The sequence below is a fragment of the Ostrea edulis genome, chromosome 8, assembly GCF_947568905.1.
Source record: "Ostrea edulis chromosome 8, xbOstEdul1.1, whole genome shotgun sequence".
Taxonomy (NCBI): domain Eukaryota; kingdom Metazoa; phylum Mollusca; class Bivalvia; order Ostreida; family Ostreidae; genus Ostrea; species Ostrea edulis.
The window spans coordinates 30,598,244-30,615,844 of record NC_079171.1 but is presented as its reverse complement, the minus strand read 5'-3'; the positions used below and the strand labels follow the sequence as shown (position 1 = coordinate 30,615,844).

The 17,601-nt window shown below is 35.8% G+C and overlaps 1 protein-coding gene across 1 annotated transcript; it reads right to left on the bottom strand.

The window, feature by feature from the left end:
- Positions 1-11,366: 11,366 nt before the first annotated feature.
- Positions 11,367-15,277, bottom strand: LOC130049663 (collectin-11-like). The gene is made up of 3 exons (XM_056147550.1): positions 15,263-15,277; positions 13,752-13,851; positions 11,367-11,755 (listed from the first exon to the last, which is right to left on the bottom strand). Exons 1-3 carry the CDS (start codon positions 15,275-15,277, stop codon positions 11,511-11,513), a joined length of 360 nt encoding a protein of 119 aa, XP_056003525.1. The 3' UTR covers positions 11,367-11,510.
- Between the last annotated feature and the right edge of the window lie 2,324 nt (positions 15,278-17,601).

The window sequence follows — 17,601 nt, the reverse complement described above, 5'->3', positions numbered from 1 at the left end:
AAAAAAAAAAAAAACAGACCCCCCCCCCCAATAAAAAAAAGAAAAATATTTTTTAAAAAGGGAAATTCGAGTGAAAAAATAATTGTAAATAAACATGCATGTATTATCAATAATGCAAGTTGTAAAAACAATTTAGAACTATCTATACACATACGTAATGTAATTAATTTTATCCTCCGTCTTTATTTATAAATATAATGAGAAACTGCATAATGGACTTCAGTTCTAAGTACTACAAATCTTGTATATTTCCTGCCGCTGTGTGTTAAATATCTCGTGACGAATCTGTGAGAATGCAAAAAAGATGGAATTCATGTGCCAATTGGAGCATTGCTCGTTAGGTAGTGATTTGTCTACTGACAAGTCAATTAGTCCCCGGCGACCCCTTTTGATTGATTTATTTCCAGATCTAGAATGGATGGTTTGTTTAGATGGGAGACGAAGCCGGAGAATTTAAAAGCAAGACGATGGATGGATTTGAAATTTTGACGCAAGACGAAAAAAGATTCGAATTATGAATCTAATTAACAATGCAAGTTAGATTTGTATGTCAAGGAAAGTTCGGTGAATTTCAGTTTATTTCACTCAATCCATGGAATCAAACGATGCAGTGCATGGGACTTATCTACAGTATATACGTGTAATAACAAATGGGTAAAACAGGGAGAAAATCCGGAAAACAGACAATATTGTTGATTTTCAAAATGAACATGTATAACTTCCTGAGAGACACAGGATCTCTAGAAGATTTAAGGTCACTATTTTTATGTTGTTCTTTTGTCGTTTTCACACCAGTAATACTAAATGGAGATTGATTGCAGCCATTAATGCGGTGTCAACTACGTTGAAGTATGTGGTTTACAACTACAAGTTCAATTTTTCATGTGATCAAGGATTGTGTTTTTGTTCATTCAGAAGCATGCTTTAAAATAATATTTTATACTGTTCAGACCTAAAGTTTTGACCCTCAAACGCCCAGCTACATCGACAATCAAATACCGTGACTTCAATGTTCAAATGAATTTATACACTTATGTGGGGAAAATATGATAAATTTCGATGAAAAATGATATTGATGAGAAAAAGATTCCATTGTGGTCGCATTTAACCACTGACTTTTAGTATTGACTATTATCTGTAAAATGGAGGAGAACCGCCATCACGCGAATGCACTAACAAAAAACGTTCCACATTAAAAACTACGACTTATATTGAAGGCGTCTGAGGTTTATAAAAGGAATTCAGAGATCTAAAAGTGGATTAGAAAGACGCACCTTGATTTGGTAAACATCAACATTATCTCCACCCCCACCCCCCAAAGCTACGGGACTCTGTTTAATTTTATCAAGATTGGCTATAAACAATTTATAATAAAATGTTCAATAACTGTTTGATTCTTCTCACAAATAAAACAAATCTAAAATTCTTGCTACCCATTGTCGAAATTAACGACATGTAGCAAACACAGATTGAATTTTGTGTCATGCGCAGTGCATGTAATCAATGACCACGTGACCATGATTTTAAGCGACGTGTAATCATAAAAATGAAATTGCGACACGAATTTACCAGATGTTTATGAAAAGTACACGACCAACGGATCCTGTCACGTGATCCCAAACAATACTAAACGTGATTTTAACAATATTGATAAGAATATTGATAAAACTGGTAAGAAGATTTCTAAATTCAAAACATACGTTTGAAGTTGCGTTTGAGCGCACTGTGCAAGCAAAAAAAAAAAATAACAATGGAGGTTTATACTCTTTCATCTAACGAAAGTAACCATGCTCTGATTGGCTAGTTTACAAGTATCGCCATTATTGACTGCCTGTGTCACTAGACCGTGATCATTGACGCGGTTCCTTAACGAGGTATTCTTCTGACAAATAGCTTGATGTTATGGGGGTTTCCACAGTCTCGTTTAATGTCAGAATTTTGCAAATTATTTAGTTCTAATGATCTAATTTACAAATACAACTGTCCTTGGGACGAATGCTGTCTGACGTATTCCACATCAATTGTTAGGCCGTTCTTTGCGTAATAATTTTAACTACGGACTACTCTGTTGACCTGATCTAGATATAGGGCTCAAGGCGGATGTTACCGGTCAACATGGGATACTTACTCCTTCTAGGTACCTGATCCCGACTGTAGTGTGTCCAGGGGTTCGTTTTTGACTTACTCTTAATTTTGTATTCTTTTTAGAAATTTTGAGATTGATCACTCTCATCTTCGGAAACCCACGGTTGATTACGTTTCGTTCCTCTCTCCATTACCCATGGGTCCATTCATTCTTAATCGCTCGTTCTCATGAATAAACATTTAAAAATATCGTCCAATCAAAGTAATGGGAATGAATTGACCCACAGGTGATGGAGAGAGGAACGAAGCGTAACCAATCGTGGGGTTTCCGAAGATGGATCACTGTTCCCACCAATCTTCAACTTTAGATTGTGACTGTGAAATGCAAAAATGATTTCTTTTGACAACGTGAGCCTAGATGTATGATTGTCAGTTTAACATGCTACATGTACATAGTCAGTCTATAAAAGTACAGAGAGAACACACTCTACTTATAAACGGTCTTAGTGACAGACATTGTGAAACGGGGTTTTTCCTGGGGAATACTATGCCTGGTTAAACAGTCATAGATGTATTGTGCGTTGTAATTACATAACAGACTAGTTGGTGTTTTGTGTTGTTTTCTGATAGTACGTAAAATATCTTAATTATGATTGATGATATTTCAGTATTTCAAAAAGGATCCACAACAGTTCAATTTAACACTAATCAAAACATTGATTTAAAACCCTTCCATTAAATGTTTGACGTTTCACGGGACATTAATTGTTTTATGTTAGGTGGTTTTGGGGGGTGGGGGGTGGGTCTTTACAATCAGTCTGATTAAAATGAAATGTAAGCAAGTATGCGCGCGAACCGACATCTAATTTTTAATTAAATGACTTCGCAATTAACCATGTTTACTATCAGCACTATATATACATGTATCTTGTTTTAGATTTCAAATTTCTTCAAAATAGCCATGTTTTTTTATTTTCTCATGCATCCATTGTAGTATGTACGGATATCAACAAATATGAAATATAATACGATTCTTCTAACGATTGGGATTTCCACAGAACTTAGAATAAATTGTAGATAGAAAACTTTGAAAATGTGTGAGGCTAGGAAATGCGACCTTTCACACCACCACGAAGCGCTAACAGTAACAAGAAATGTTTGTAAAGCATATACCTCCCCCCCCCCTTCATGGTACAAAATTGAAAAAAGGTTATTTACACATGCATCATTTAATTGATAGTAGTGCCAAACCAATTCAAGATGTTAAGCAGACAATATCTTTCTATGTCTAGTGTAGACTGACCATGTGATCAATAGGGGTCATCTACTCATTCTGTTGTATCAGTGTACCAAGTTTGGTGTAAATCAAGCAAATGATTCTTATGGTATAGGAGATATAATATATTACTATGTCAAGTTTAACCCTTGACCTTTGACAATATGAACTCACAATTTATAAGGGTCATCTACTATTTGTGTTGTACCAGTCTAACAGGTTTGATGTATGTTAAGCAAAGGGTTCTCAAGATATTAAGCAGACAGTATTTTCCTATGTCCAGTTTGACCCTTGACCTTTGACCATGTGACCTCAAAATCAATAGGGACCATCTACTCCTGCAGATGTCCCAGAGTACCAAGTTTGATATCTTTCAAGCAAAGGGTTTTTAAGATATTGAGCGGACAGTGTATTACTATTTCCAGTTTGACACTTTACCTTCGATCTAAAAATCAATAGGGTCATCGGTCATCTACTCCTCAAGATGTACCAGTGTAACAAGTTTGATGTCTTTCAAACAAAGGTTTCTCTAAACATTCAGTGGTCAGTATATTCCTATGTCCAGTCTGACCCTTGATCTGAAAATGAATAGGAGGCATCTTACTTCTCACATTGTATCAGTGTACCAAGTTTAATGTCTGTGAAGGAAAGGCTTCTATATTGAGCGGACAGCATCTTCCTATGTCCAGAGAAAACTGACCCTTTACCTTTGACCCTTTGACCTGAAAATCAATAGGGGTCCTCTTCTACTCGTAACCAACCCTGGTATGAAATATCATTACGATGAAATGAACGGTTCTCAAGATATTGAGCGGACAACATGTGGTCTACTGACCGACCGACCGGTGCAAAGCAATACCCCCCCCCCCCCTCTTCTTTGAAGAAGGGGGCATAAAAATATTCAAAACTGGATAATTCTCTCTCTCTCTGATTGTGGTGTCCATCCTCGTAAAATTTTTCTAGACTTGCATTAAAATGGATGAGAGTGAATTTATTTATGCAAAAAAGAAAGAAGGTAGAAATGGCATTTCATGTTGTTTTTAACTGGTAGGAATAATATAACAAGAGGTTCACAGGCCTCGTTGGTCACCTGAGTATTGGATAAGGTTTATCATTAACCCCAGGGGTTATGGAATCCATAATAATTTTCCAGTTCTACATATATAAGCTAAATTCCAATATTCAGTAGCAGTGTAAGACCAGATATGTTCCGAAAATACAAATGCCCCGAAAGTGTCCCTACTGATGAAATGCATTATTACACAGTTTGTTATATGTTATATTAACACTATCTGACTATTTTGGACCCGCCTTAGGACTCTTGAGGTTGTAAATTCACAATTTTCTTGCATCCCTCTCTGTTTTTCCTTAATATGCATTTAAAATCTTTCAAATGTCAATGATAAAGATATTTAGTCACTATGACTATTTTAGACCCACCTTAGTATCAAATCCTTATCTCTTAGATCTTAATATTTACAATAGTGGTGAAGTGCTTCGAGTTCCTTTTAAATATCCATTTAGTTTCAATTCAGTATCAATAACATTAAAGGTGCTATTCAAAGGTTTTACACATAAACACTATATGCCAAGTTTGGCCCTGTCCTCAGGTCAGAACCTCTGTCCCGGGGATCAGGAAATTTACAAATTTGGTAGAGGGATTTCTACTGTACATGATTATGCATTTAGTTATTCTTTACAGGTGCGCGGTTTTACAGAAGATTGTTAAAAATTGATAAAATTTTGACAGTTTTTGACCCGCCCCTAAGACCTCTGAAGTGCAGGAGTCCAGAAATTTCCAATTAAAGTCACTCTTTTCTCAAGGATGCTTCATACCAAATTTGAAAAGAATTGGATTGGTAGTTATCAAAAAGAAGTTAAACATGTTCAATTGTTGACGCGACGACGACGGGCGAAGACCAATAGCAATCAGGGGCGGATCCAGGAATTGCAGTTACAGGGGTGCCACTTTATGAGGTAGGAGTGGGTGGGGCAGCCTTGAGGCGAAGCCTTGGTAGGGACCTAGGGGGCGAAGCTCCCGGAAGCTCCGGGATTTTACAGGGCTTGAAATATGTCTCCTATTTAGTCATTTGTACTATTTTCTATCATTTTTTATAAGGTGAAATTAATAAAATAAAGCAAATTTTAAGAGTTTTTTTCTCGAAAAAATTAAGTTCTCCTAATAAAGTAATTCAAGAAATCAAAAGATTTTGTCATTGATTTCTCCGGGCGTGGAAGAAATTATTGCTTCTTTTATCGTTTAGTACATTTTTCTAAACAAGATACCACGGTTTACCTTAAATTTGAAATTTTTAGGGGGGGGGGGGCGCCGGCTGTGCCCCCCTTAAATCCACCACTGGCAATGGGCCACTTAGGTGATTCGGGTACTCTATCAATGTAACGTCATTGCAATATAATGTGATAAGTTTACTTGGCGAAAAACGTAATTATTTCAGTGTAGCTTATCATTATATACAACATTGTACTTAAGATAAAAGACTGGTAAGAAAAACCAGTCAGTATGAATATGGTTTTGGTGATTAATGTAGTGGAACATCATTTCCTTGGAAGTGATACGCATGACTGGCCATGGCTACAATAATGACACATCCATGTCATGCATTGTCGTTATGTAATACACACTGATGTTGTTTTTTTATTCCACGTTTTCAAAAGATTTTCGTTCACCAACAGTTTCATTTGATCCTAACTACATTTACACTAAATTTCCATCGTTCCGTGCGTCTTGGCATATTCAAGAAATAAACTTGGTGATATACACTTAAAATTAATTTCATGAGACAACCAGGATTGTTTTGACATTTGTTAAGTGCGAAGCCAAAGTGAAAATACATGTATTCAAAAAATCCGTCCTATCTATACACGTGACCATGAACAAGACATTTTTTCTTCGGTTTTTCTTTCATATCCTTTAGTCGTTCACAACAACATTGCGCAGAAAATATTACTAAGTGCATTATTGATTGATTAAGTATTGTTTAACGTCCCTCTCGAGAATATTTCACTAAATCTAGGCCTATGCTCGGCGCTTATGGCCTTTGAGCAGGGGGGGATCTTTATCGTGCCACACGTGACCTCGGTTTTTGCAATCTCATCCGAAGGACCGCTCCATTTAGTCGCCTCTTACGACAAGCAAGGTGTACTGAGGACCTATTCTAACCCGGATCAGTGCATTAAGAAATATGAAAAAAAAAGTAAAACTAGATACATTCAAACAATAAACAACTTAATCAAATTTTACTTTGGCTATCCAAACATGGACAATTTAATAAATTTATGGTTACAAAAGTGGATATGATCATATGTATCGCGGATGAAAATGCTCACAGTTCATCGCGTCCGGTCGTTATCTTCACACTTTTTTTTATTTTCACAATGCGCAGTATGAAAATAACTACTGTGAATGGATAAATCGCAGGAAATGTATTTCCATAACAAAAATCTGATGAATTTAGTTTTTGAAAACACATTAGAGTATGAAATGCGACGCTTCACGACGCTACACACTTCATGCAAAGTAGGTCATGATTAAATGTACCAAGTTTTAAGATCCTTGAGTCCACAGTTCATTTTATGTTTTGCATACAACACCGTGTACAACCGTTACCTTTGGGGGAGGGGGGGGGGGGGTCGCTAATGCCGCCAGGGGGAGTAAATTGTCATCGATGATACTCGTTTCAGAGTCAGACGAAAGGTAGGTTAGAGCTTTTTCTTGTATTTGTAACCATAACTTCAATAAAATATTTATCACACGGAACAGTACAATAATTAAGCTACATCTACATCTGTAATTTGTCTGGATTAACCTGCTTGTGTGTTCAAACCTTCGACACTATTTGCAGAATTGAAATTGTTGGCTGTTGCGGTGATAAAGACATTGAATTATATAATATTGACGCAGCAAAAGTTGCTAGAATGTAATCTATACGTATCACTTCACGTTGCTCTTCATTGCCTTATATTCAGGATTTGGAAAATTCTTCTTTAAAGAATGCACGAGGTCGATATATTTAAATTTGTTAAAGGAACGGAAGGGGGGGGGGGTCGAGTTTGCTTCTTTTCATTACTAGCAGGTTAATCCAGACAAATTGCAGATGTAGATGTAATTTAATTATTGTACTGTTTCGTGGAATAAACATTTTGTTGAAGTTATGGTTACAAACGCAAGACGATGCTCCGACGTACCTTTCGTCTGACTCTGAAGCGGGTATTATCGTAAATAATCTACTCCCCCTGGCGGCATTAGTGACCCCCCCCCCCCCCCCCAGGTAACGGTTGTACACGGTGATACAAGGTCCAGACAGACATATGGACCGGTAATGCTGTAATACACTACGTCCTTCATTTGACTGGGGTATAAAAACTACATTTGTGGAGCACAAATAAAAGTTATGCTTTTTATATTGATTTAATGGAAATTCATAAATATGCATGGTAATGAAGAAAAAAATATTGAACATCAAGTTCGATGATCGCATTAATTTAAGATGAAAATAGCGCATTTCCCATGTGGACGTCAAACGTTAATGTTTTATGTTCAGATTAGCAACTGTGACGAAATGTTAATGAGACTAATAATTAAAAAAAATGTTATGAACAGAACAAAAAACGAAGAGTTTATGCGTCAACTGGAATTTGAAATGAATTGAATTTGACAATGTATATGTCGATATAGCTAGAAACTTTCATTGTTCATCGTGCAATGCACAGCGTGTTTAAAATTTTACATCGTTTGCCACCGGAGTATCTGAAATTGAATCTTTCTAGATTTGTAAATGAAGTAAACAGGATAAATATAAGCTAGAGCTCTAATGGTTTAATGCTACAGGACCAAAAACAAATCAAGAAATAAGTCTTGTCAATCTTTCATCTTTCTCTGAAAATAAAACATATATCGAAGTAAACACTGCAGTGATGTCATGTAATTCCAATGTTATTTATTACTATTGTTTTGATTGGACAAATATAAATCTAAACGAGAATTTACAAATCAATAAATCCAAAAACGCTATGTATACATACGCGCCTGAAAACAAATAACATAGTGCGGGGAACTATTCAAATTATTGAAATTCCTTATATAGGGAAGTTGAGAGAAGGAATTGGAATTATAAGAATCAAACATTCTTCGCACTTTTATTCATTTTTTGAGTAAAATGTCCAGAGTTTACACATCGATAAATTCTTCAAAAAGAATGTTTAATCCTATATTAAACAAAACCAAATTCCCGAGAAATGTTTCTCAGATGCATCTAAATCTAACGTGGATCTATAGTACCTCACGTTTACGTGAACATAAACATCAGATATCATTTGTACCCAAGATATGGGAAATACAACTGTACCACGTGATATGTACAGGATGAAAATAAAACAAACATAATACAATTCATGATAATTATCTAAATATAAATGACACAAGAGTTGAGGGAGAGGAACGAATCAGACAAGAACATTAATAGAATAACAACTCGTTTTGGTTTTGATATGCAGTTAGTCACACCAGTCGATGACTTTGAATTCCCTGTATTTCTGTGTGTTTTATTAGCCAATAAAGATGTAGAATTGAAAATTAGAAAATGTGTCTGAGGCGGATCTGATTTTTTTCATCGTAAAGTACACATAATTTCCTCAAATTATAGTCCTATTACATAAAATAGTTTATCATTTCATTGACAGGAAACTAATTATTTTTCAAGTTATTTATTTCAATGAAAATTTCCAAGTTTGATATGGTTGGTTCATTCACATTGTATTGTATTAAATAGGAAGTGTCATCCATGTTATTATTCACTTTTAAGTGGATAAGGTAGCTCTTTTCTGATTGGATAAGAGGGATGAGAATTAATGTTTATTCGGTATATACACAGGGCCTATAAATATACGTACATATCAAGAATAACTCATGAAAGCTTGAAAGCTTTTTTCCAATGAGGCCCTTCGATGCACGGATGTTGGCGCTAGGGTCCATTATGTAGAAGGAAACTCACGTGTCTCATTGCGAAGTCTCATTGATACCTTCATATTCTAAGATATCGGACAATTCAATTTATTTCTTGTTTGATCAACATTTCCTTTTCAGTTTTGATATATTTTCAAACCTTTTATAAAGCGCATTTTTTTAAAAAAAAAAAATTTCTTTCTTTCTTTGTTTTGGTTGTTGTTTTTTTTTCTTTTTCTTTTTTTCCTTTTTACAACTTCTTTTTTTGTTATCTTACAAAGTGAATTCAGATCAAATAAAATAAACTACATGGTATATCTTTAAAGTTAGTACTATTTACTCGTATTCTCATTCAGAACTGTTGACCATAGTTTGGGAATCCCCTTTCCTGGATTGAACTATAAATAGAACTAGTCATAGCAATATTCTATACCATCACAGAGTTAGTGCCTCTGTTATACTTCTTCCTGTTACATATGATAGGTGAAGATAACGATGAGTGATCAATCTCACAACTCCTATAAAGGTGAAGATAACGAACAGTGATCAATCTCATAACTCCTATAAAGGTGAAGATAACGAACAGTGATCAATTTCATAACTCCTACAAGCAATACAAAATAGATAATTGGGCAAACACAGAACCCTGGCTCCGGGATCATAAAACTGTCTTAAAGTTAAGTCAAAATTTTGACTTTAAATTAAGATTTGAACTTAGCTAAGATTGCTGACTTAAATGGATCACAAAACGAACTTAAGCAAATCTTAACTAAGATTGTCTTAACTTAAGTCTAAGTCTAGAATCTTAAATTGCTATAGCAACAAGGAACTCTTTTGCGTAGAGATAAAAAAAAAGATAAAAAATAAATAAATGACTTAAAGCATAGTCAGTGTCTAAAACGTCTAGTTTATGATCACTAATGCTGACGCAGGCACATACATGTACCAACACCCACCCACCCACCCCCCACCCCCTTTATTAAAAAGAAACTTAATTTCGTTATTACATACATGTGCATACAAATTTTGATGTATTGACTCCGTCGCCTCCCTCTTTCTAAAAGTAGTAATGAATGAAAGTGGAAATGTAAGAGTGATTGAAACGATAATTTTATCAATGCCTTTATTTATTTTGTCGACTGTGTGCGTACATGTAGCAAAGAAGGATAACTCTAATTAATTTCAAATTCGGGCTCGGACTGCACATTATTCGTGTGCAAATGCAGACTGCAAGTAATGATTGTTTTCTTCTTCCACATTGTCAACAAACTCAGTCAGGTAAATACATGTACTTTTGTAGTCGTAACTTTTTAGTGAAACGGTCGTATGTGTACGTGCTACTTTCACATTTACATCTACTTTACGAACTACGATCAGGCAGTGAAACGGACAATCGGGCGATCAATCCTGCGATATTTTGATCACACAAGAAGTCATATTTATGCCTATATTTTTTTAAAACGCCCGCTCTCAATTTTTCTGGGCTAGTGGTGTTACTTTTCGATTACATGGATTTGACTTCTTTTCCTGTAATGTCAATACTCTGCTTAAAGAAAAACAATTTTTTTTTTCATTATATGATTTTGAACGTCAAGATCCTGTTTTCGATCAACCGACAGTCTATTGTTTCTTAAATAAATGATTTGTCCGCTTCATGGTAGGGACAGACATCTTCAACGACGGACATCACGTTAATTTTCTCTTACTCGCCTCAAAAATGCAACCAGCGCAGCCATTTTGAACGAACTTAGCGATAGTCTTAGAAAGTTAAGACAGCTCCAAGGTAGTCTTAAAATTTAAGACAAAATACCAATCTTAAGCCTAAGTGATTTTTTTGTGATCCACTTTAAGACCAGTCTTGAGATTTAAGTGCAGCTTTATTGATTTAAGACAATCTTAAAGTTTAAGACAGTTTCATGATCCCGGACCCTGGACACACCAGAGGTGGGATCAGGTGCCTAGGAGGAGTAAGCATCCTCTGTTAATTTGTATACGAATATTGATATTATTCACATAATGAAGATAAGCATCATTTGACAAGTTTCGAATCATTTACCTAATTGTATATAGTGTGGATACAATGAAAGAAAATCTCACTTCTGATTACCACATAAGTTTTTTGATCATCTGAGTGCGGACATTTTAATGATACATTCAATATGAGAAATCATCTCTTAGAACTTCCTTCTAGAATTCAAATTCACAAATAAACGGCCTTTCGGTTGAGCAGCTCAAGTCATTCCAGAGTCCAGAGCTGTGGGTGATTGCGAGACAATCTTGTTCCTTCTTGAAGTCGTTTGGTCGTCCTGTCAACCAGAGTCCATTAGTCAGTGGTATTGTGTTGTTGTTATGACTCCACACAAAGTGACCTTCCTGTTTGAGGTCGTTTCCACCAATCCAGATTGCACAAGAATAGTATTTTGGACAGTCCTCTTTAAAAGATATAAAATAGTCATTGATATGACCGTGAGCATTACTGTGAATGACATTCTATTCGGTAAAACAGTTACGCGTATTTTCGCGAGATAAGCCTTTGACGAAAAGAGTTTACGTTCTCGTGAATAAATTCTTACAAATAGAAGAAATAATTCGCGAAAGTTTAGTTTCCTGAAGTAATACATCATCGTATCCAGGCGAAAAATGAGGTCTCGCGAAATAAAGGTGATCTACGCATCGCTACAGGGACATACCAATGCTTCAGTTCACCCACATATTATCCTATGCACAACCAATGAGTTTAGCAACGCAGCTTATCCAATTAAGAACGGTGAAGATAAAGAACAGTGATCAATCCAATAATTCCCGTGGAGATCCGGGTTAGAATAGGTCCTCAGTAACACTTGCTTGTCGTAAGAGGCGACTACATGGGGCTGTCCTTCGGATCAGACCGCAATAAAAACGAGGCCCGTGTCACAGCAGGTGTGACCGTAAGCGACAAGCATAGGCCAACATTTTGCAACCCTTGGGCGGCCATGGTGATGTCTCTATATGAGTTAAACAATACACAATCGATCAATCAATTTTATGAAGAATACAAAATTCAGAGTTGGGCGAACACAGGTAGTGATTGTTCCTTTACCAAACACTCGACATTTAGAAGCGAGAACCACGGGTCTTTAGGATACGACCTTAAAATTGGAGGTCACGTGTCGCGGCAGTCACGTGTCGCGACAGGCGTTGGCACGAACCCTCACTACCATGGCCGTAGGCGCTAAGCATAGTTTTAAATTTGTGGTACTTCACCTACAGCTGATGACGTCTCAGTCTGAGTGAAACATTCTGGAAGGGACGTCAAACGCACAACCAACCCACATTGAGGCTTCAATACACACACAATGGCCGTAAATGTTTAATTACTGAAAGTGTTGACATTGTCAGGCAATGTAAAATTTCTGTCAGGCATGGAAAGAGACGGAATACTTAAAGTGAGATAAAAATCGATAAATAGATACATAGATTAACCCGACATAACAATTTATTTGTGTATTTAATTCTTTTATGATACATTTATTTCTGTAAAAGGTGTATGTGTTCGGGAAAGACTTGGAATAGCATTGGTATATCATGACGTCATTTATTTAGAAGCGCTGTGCATATATTGCCTGGTTGATTATATAATATTGTTAAACGTCCCTCTCGATAATTGCTCGCTCATATAGAGACGTCTGAAGCCCTATATAATCGGTAGTACAACTTAAAAGGACATATACACGATTTGAGCTGAAATTTTTTTTTTATTTGAATGTTCCATTTTGACTTAAAGAATGTTTAACTAATGTATTTGTAATGGTCAGAAAAATTTGACTGTCGGTTGTCGAGGTACATGGGAGATCTAGAGCTGACAATTCTTTGTAATGTAAACAAGGTTCGTGCTAGTAGAAGTCCGTTTAAAAGCAGAGTTTTCAATTTACAAGTTAATAAGAAAATTAAATACAAGTAGTTTCTCGTGTTTAGCACATCTCATTTTGTTTAGACATGCTATTTTCTATTAAGCAATCTATATGTAAATAAAAACAGGACATGTGCCATATTTTAAAACAATGACTTGTAAGTACTGTACCTTACTAGTAGCTCAACAACTGATATTCAAATTTAGGTTGACCATTACAAATACTTTTGCTAAGCATTGTGAACAATAAAATTGGAAAAACAATTTTTTTCAACTCAATCGTGTCTATGCTTGAAATACGAAATGATGCCATAATTTTCCAAAGCAGAGAAACTTAAGTGATCATGGAGTTTCCTTTTAAAAAATCTAATGAGGATAACACGATAGTACCGCAGTGACGGCAATTTTTTCCAAAACCAGTTTGGGTAATTCCCATTTAACTGAAGAAGAAATCACGGGACTCACATGTGAAATCACTGGAGTGAGATTCGCTCACTACTAAGTACGTGAATAAACAGATCTAATTTAACAAATCTTACCTTCTGAAAACGTTGCGGCAACGAAAGTTTGAAAAAGCCATTGGTTTTCAGCAGCTGTGCCCACTTCTGCCAGATAACCACCTTCTTTCTCGCACTGCGCCTGGAGTTGATGTATTAATTAATTCATATACTGATAAATGCTTTGATGGTTAATTATCGATAACAAATATCTATAAAATAGATCTTTTTTTATTCAAATGAGATTTTCAAAATAAAGGCCGAATGTCGGGACATGAGATAAATATACTACATTAATTTTTCGAATCATGGATCAAAATACTAATTTTTCATGGATTAATAATTCCAATGTCATTTATTACAATTGTTTTGATTGGACAAAAATAAAGCTGGACGAAAGTTTACACATCAATAAATCTGATACGCGATGTATTCATACGCGCCTGAAATCAATGAACGTAGTGCGAGGAAACTCTTCAATATCTTGAAATTGATAATGCAGTGAATGAATTGGAATGATAAGAATCAGACATTCTTTTTGAAGAAATAATCGATGTGTAAACTCCTGATATTTTACTCACAAACTTAACATAAAATGTGTCTCATATTTAATCAGTTTGTGAGTAAAATGTCCGGAGTTTACACATCGATAAATTCTTCGAAAAGAATGTTTAATCCTATATATTACTGACATACTCGGCTTGTTAAAAATATGAGATTGTGAATAACAATTTTTAATGGTTTTTAGACACTAAAGTTCACTGCCAAGATGGGCAGATGCTCTGTACATTGAGTATGTCGATACGAATTGAATATACGTATCAACACTTCACCGCGAGTTACGTCCCTTTGCGGGGTCAGCCAAAGGTCAATCGGTGAAAAACCAAGTTTTCCTTCTTTACCTTACCAAATGTAAGATGTTATTAATTTGAATTTTAGCCAATTACCAAGCTTTCATACAAGTTAATGCGTTGCCCCAATCTGGGGCATATTGTAGTTGACTGCAATGGATGGAAAAATAACAGATGTCAAAGCTACAGATAGGAAAATTACAAAGGACAACGTAGGGAAATACGATTTTTATCCTGGAGATGGCGGACAAGGGACGTAACTTTCGCGAAGTGTTGATACGTGAATTAGAATACTGTAGTACAATACCGACCTTGGCATCCTCCCAAAGCAACACTTCCGAATGCAACATGTAGCAGTGTTCTCCAAATACATTCTGTGGCAAACAACCTACAGTTGGACCAAACAGATCAAATGAATGGAAGTCAATTAGGGGGCTTAGCATACAGAGTTCTTTCTGGTAAACAAATAGCAGTACAGTGGCGGATCCACGATTTGTTAAATGGGGATATAGGGTGGGGCTCAAAGAATTCTTTGGATTTGTAGGCTACTTATATGTGTTTAACTTTGCTTTGTACATAAATAATAATAAAGTATGACAAATAGTACAATTTGGTGTAGTGTAGTATATTCAATATGGACGTCCAATAGCTGAGGAGATGATCACTGGAGAATTAATGATTTTAAATAAATCTGAACAATACCAGGTCATACTCCATATTATTATATACTTTCAATTTCATCTCTTCTTTTTTCTTTAAACGTTTGCGGGCATATATCACACGATATATACCCGGAAACATTCTGGCCCACAAACATTACGTCACAATCAATACACAAGTCGTTACTACGCCGTTAATTTTCAATTTTTTCAATAAAGAAATTGTTAAAAATTAAATTCTTAGTTTCTAAATGAAATTGAAAGTATATAATAAAAGGGTTATACTTTGTTTGGGAAAATATGACGACCTCGTTTTTGTCGCGGACGGACCTCGCGGCGCAGAACTTGTTTTTTATATGATTGTACGAAATATCAATCGTTTTCAGATGTTCTTTAAAAATATATTTTAAACGCTTGTAATTGAGTACATATAATTCAATACACTGGAATTATTCTTTTATTACTTTACAACTAACAGCATATAGGGAAAAAATCTGCAAATTTTCCGTCTCGCCATTTGTCTCCATATTGAATTTGTCGGTGCATTTACCAATGCATGCTCTGTACAGCGTGCAGAAGGTGTACACCAAAAATTATACACCTTTGCTCTTGATTACGGAAAGGTGTACACTTTGTGGTTGGTGTAGACAAATCAAGCGTGTCCAAGGAGTACCTGCATGTAATGATGCAGATTCATTACGTCATTGATTTTATAATAGAAGCGTTTGTACAAAGCTTTGTTTTTTTTTAAACGGAATATTTAATTCTCTTCTGTAATTAACCTCTTTAATGACCCAGTAATTGTAACATTTTTGAAACATAAGTATTATTTAACTTTTGGAATGTTTTCGGTCCACTCCCCTCCCCTTCAAACCATTCATTCCTACTCGCTCGTTCTCATGAATAAATATTTTAAAATATCGTCCAATCAAAGTAATCCTTATAGCAATGGAACTCTTCTGTTTTAAAGGCAGCACTAACTTAGCTTTGCTATAACAGCAATTGTATACTGAAATTGGGCTGAAAACGTCTTTTTTGATTGGACAAATTCGCTTAGGGTTTTCCATGAGCGCCCAATCACATTGTCTCATTAATTATTCATGAGAACGAGCGAGTAGGAATGAATGGACCCACGGGTGATGGAGAGAGGAACGAAGCGTAATCAACCGTGGGTTTCCCACGATGCTTCAAACCATTTGCAGATTAAGCAACTAAATATATGACCCTTAATGACGACATTTAGCGGTTGGTCGGAATTTAAAGTTCATAATGTAGTCTGTCGCACAAGGATGTCCATTACACTGTCAGAAAATGAATTACGTGCTCCAGAAAGTAAGAGGCGGGAGTCGTAAGCCTGAATACAGGGAGTGAGAAGTTACCCATCTATGAAAATTATCCTGTTAGGTTTAAACAGACATCATTTCAGCTGTTTAAAAGTTTAAACAAAGGTTTGCATGCCACATCTAATTAAATCAACAGGCGTTTGAGAATGATCCAAAAACAAAGGCCAAAATAAAATTTTTTTTAAAAAAACCACGCCAAGCTCAATATTCATTAGCAGTATTGTTCGTTCATCAACTGTGTCGTTTGTTTATTAACTACATCGTTTGTTCATTAACTACACCGTTTGTTCATTAACTACATCGTTTGTTCATTAACTACACCGTTTGTTCATTAACTACACCGTTTGTTCATTAACTGCATCGTTTGTTCATTAAATACACCGTTTGTTCATTAACTGCATCGTTTGTTCATTAACTGCACCGTTTGTTCATTGATAGCCTCATTTCCCCAGACGCTCGCTCTCGAGACTTTGTATGAGCGGGATCTTATTTCGTCTTTGTAATCGGAAGCGGATGCTAAACCAAAAATGGTGACTACCATGAAGGAACAGGAGCAATTTTTTTCTTATTCAATCATAATTTTCAGTATATAACCGAAAATTTAATTCTTCGAACTTTAGTTCAGTCATGTTTTGCAGGCGCGTCTTCATCAAAAGCGATACACTCAAGAATCGAACCGTATTCTTGCTCTTGCAACATTTTAGTTTGAGAACAATCTTAGATTTCTCGAAAAAATCTCTCAAGCTTAAGTTTGCGTTTTCTTTTGTTTGAGCAGTCAAAATTTGAATAAGATATCAGCTTCAGTCCAAGTTTATTTAGAGAAAACCAGGCGAGGAGTCAGGGAAACGCGAGGCATATACCGGTACATTAGCTACACCCTTCGTTTATTAGCTGCACCCTTCGTTTATTAGCAGCACCGTTTGTTTCTTGATTGTTTTGCGTCCCGCCGACAATTTTTCACTCATATTGAGACGTCACCAGCTGATCATGTAGGTGAAGTACCACAAATTTAGTAGCAGCACCATGCGCTCTTATATAC

What these genes read in the sequence shown, in the direction of transcription:
- LOC130049663 (XM_056147550.1), bottom strand. An exon ending in TGCCGCAACGTTTTCAGAAG is followed by an intron (nt 11,756 to 13,751) that starts GTAAGATTTGTT and finishes TATCTTTTAAAG; the next exon opens with AGGACTGTCCAAAATACTAT.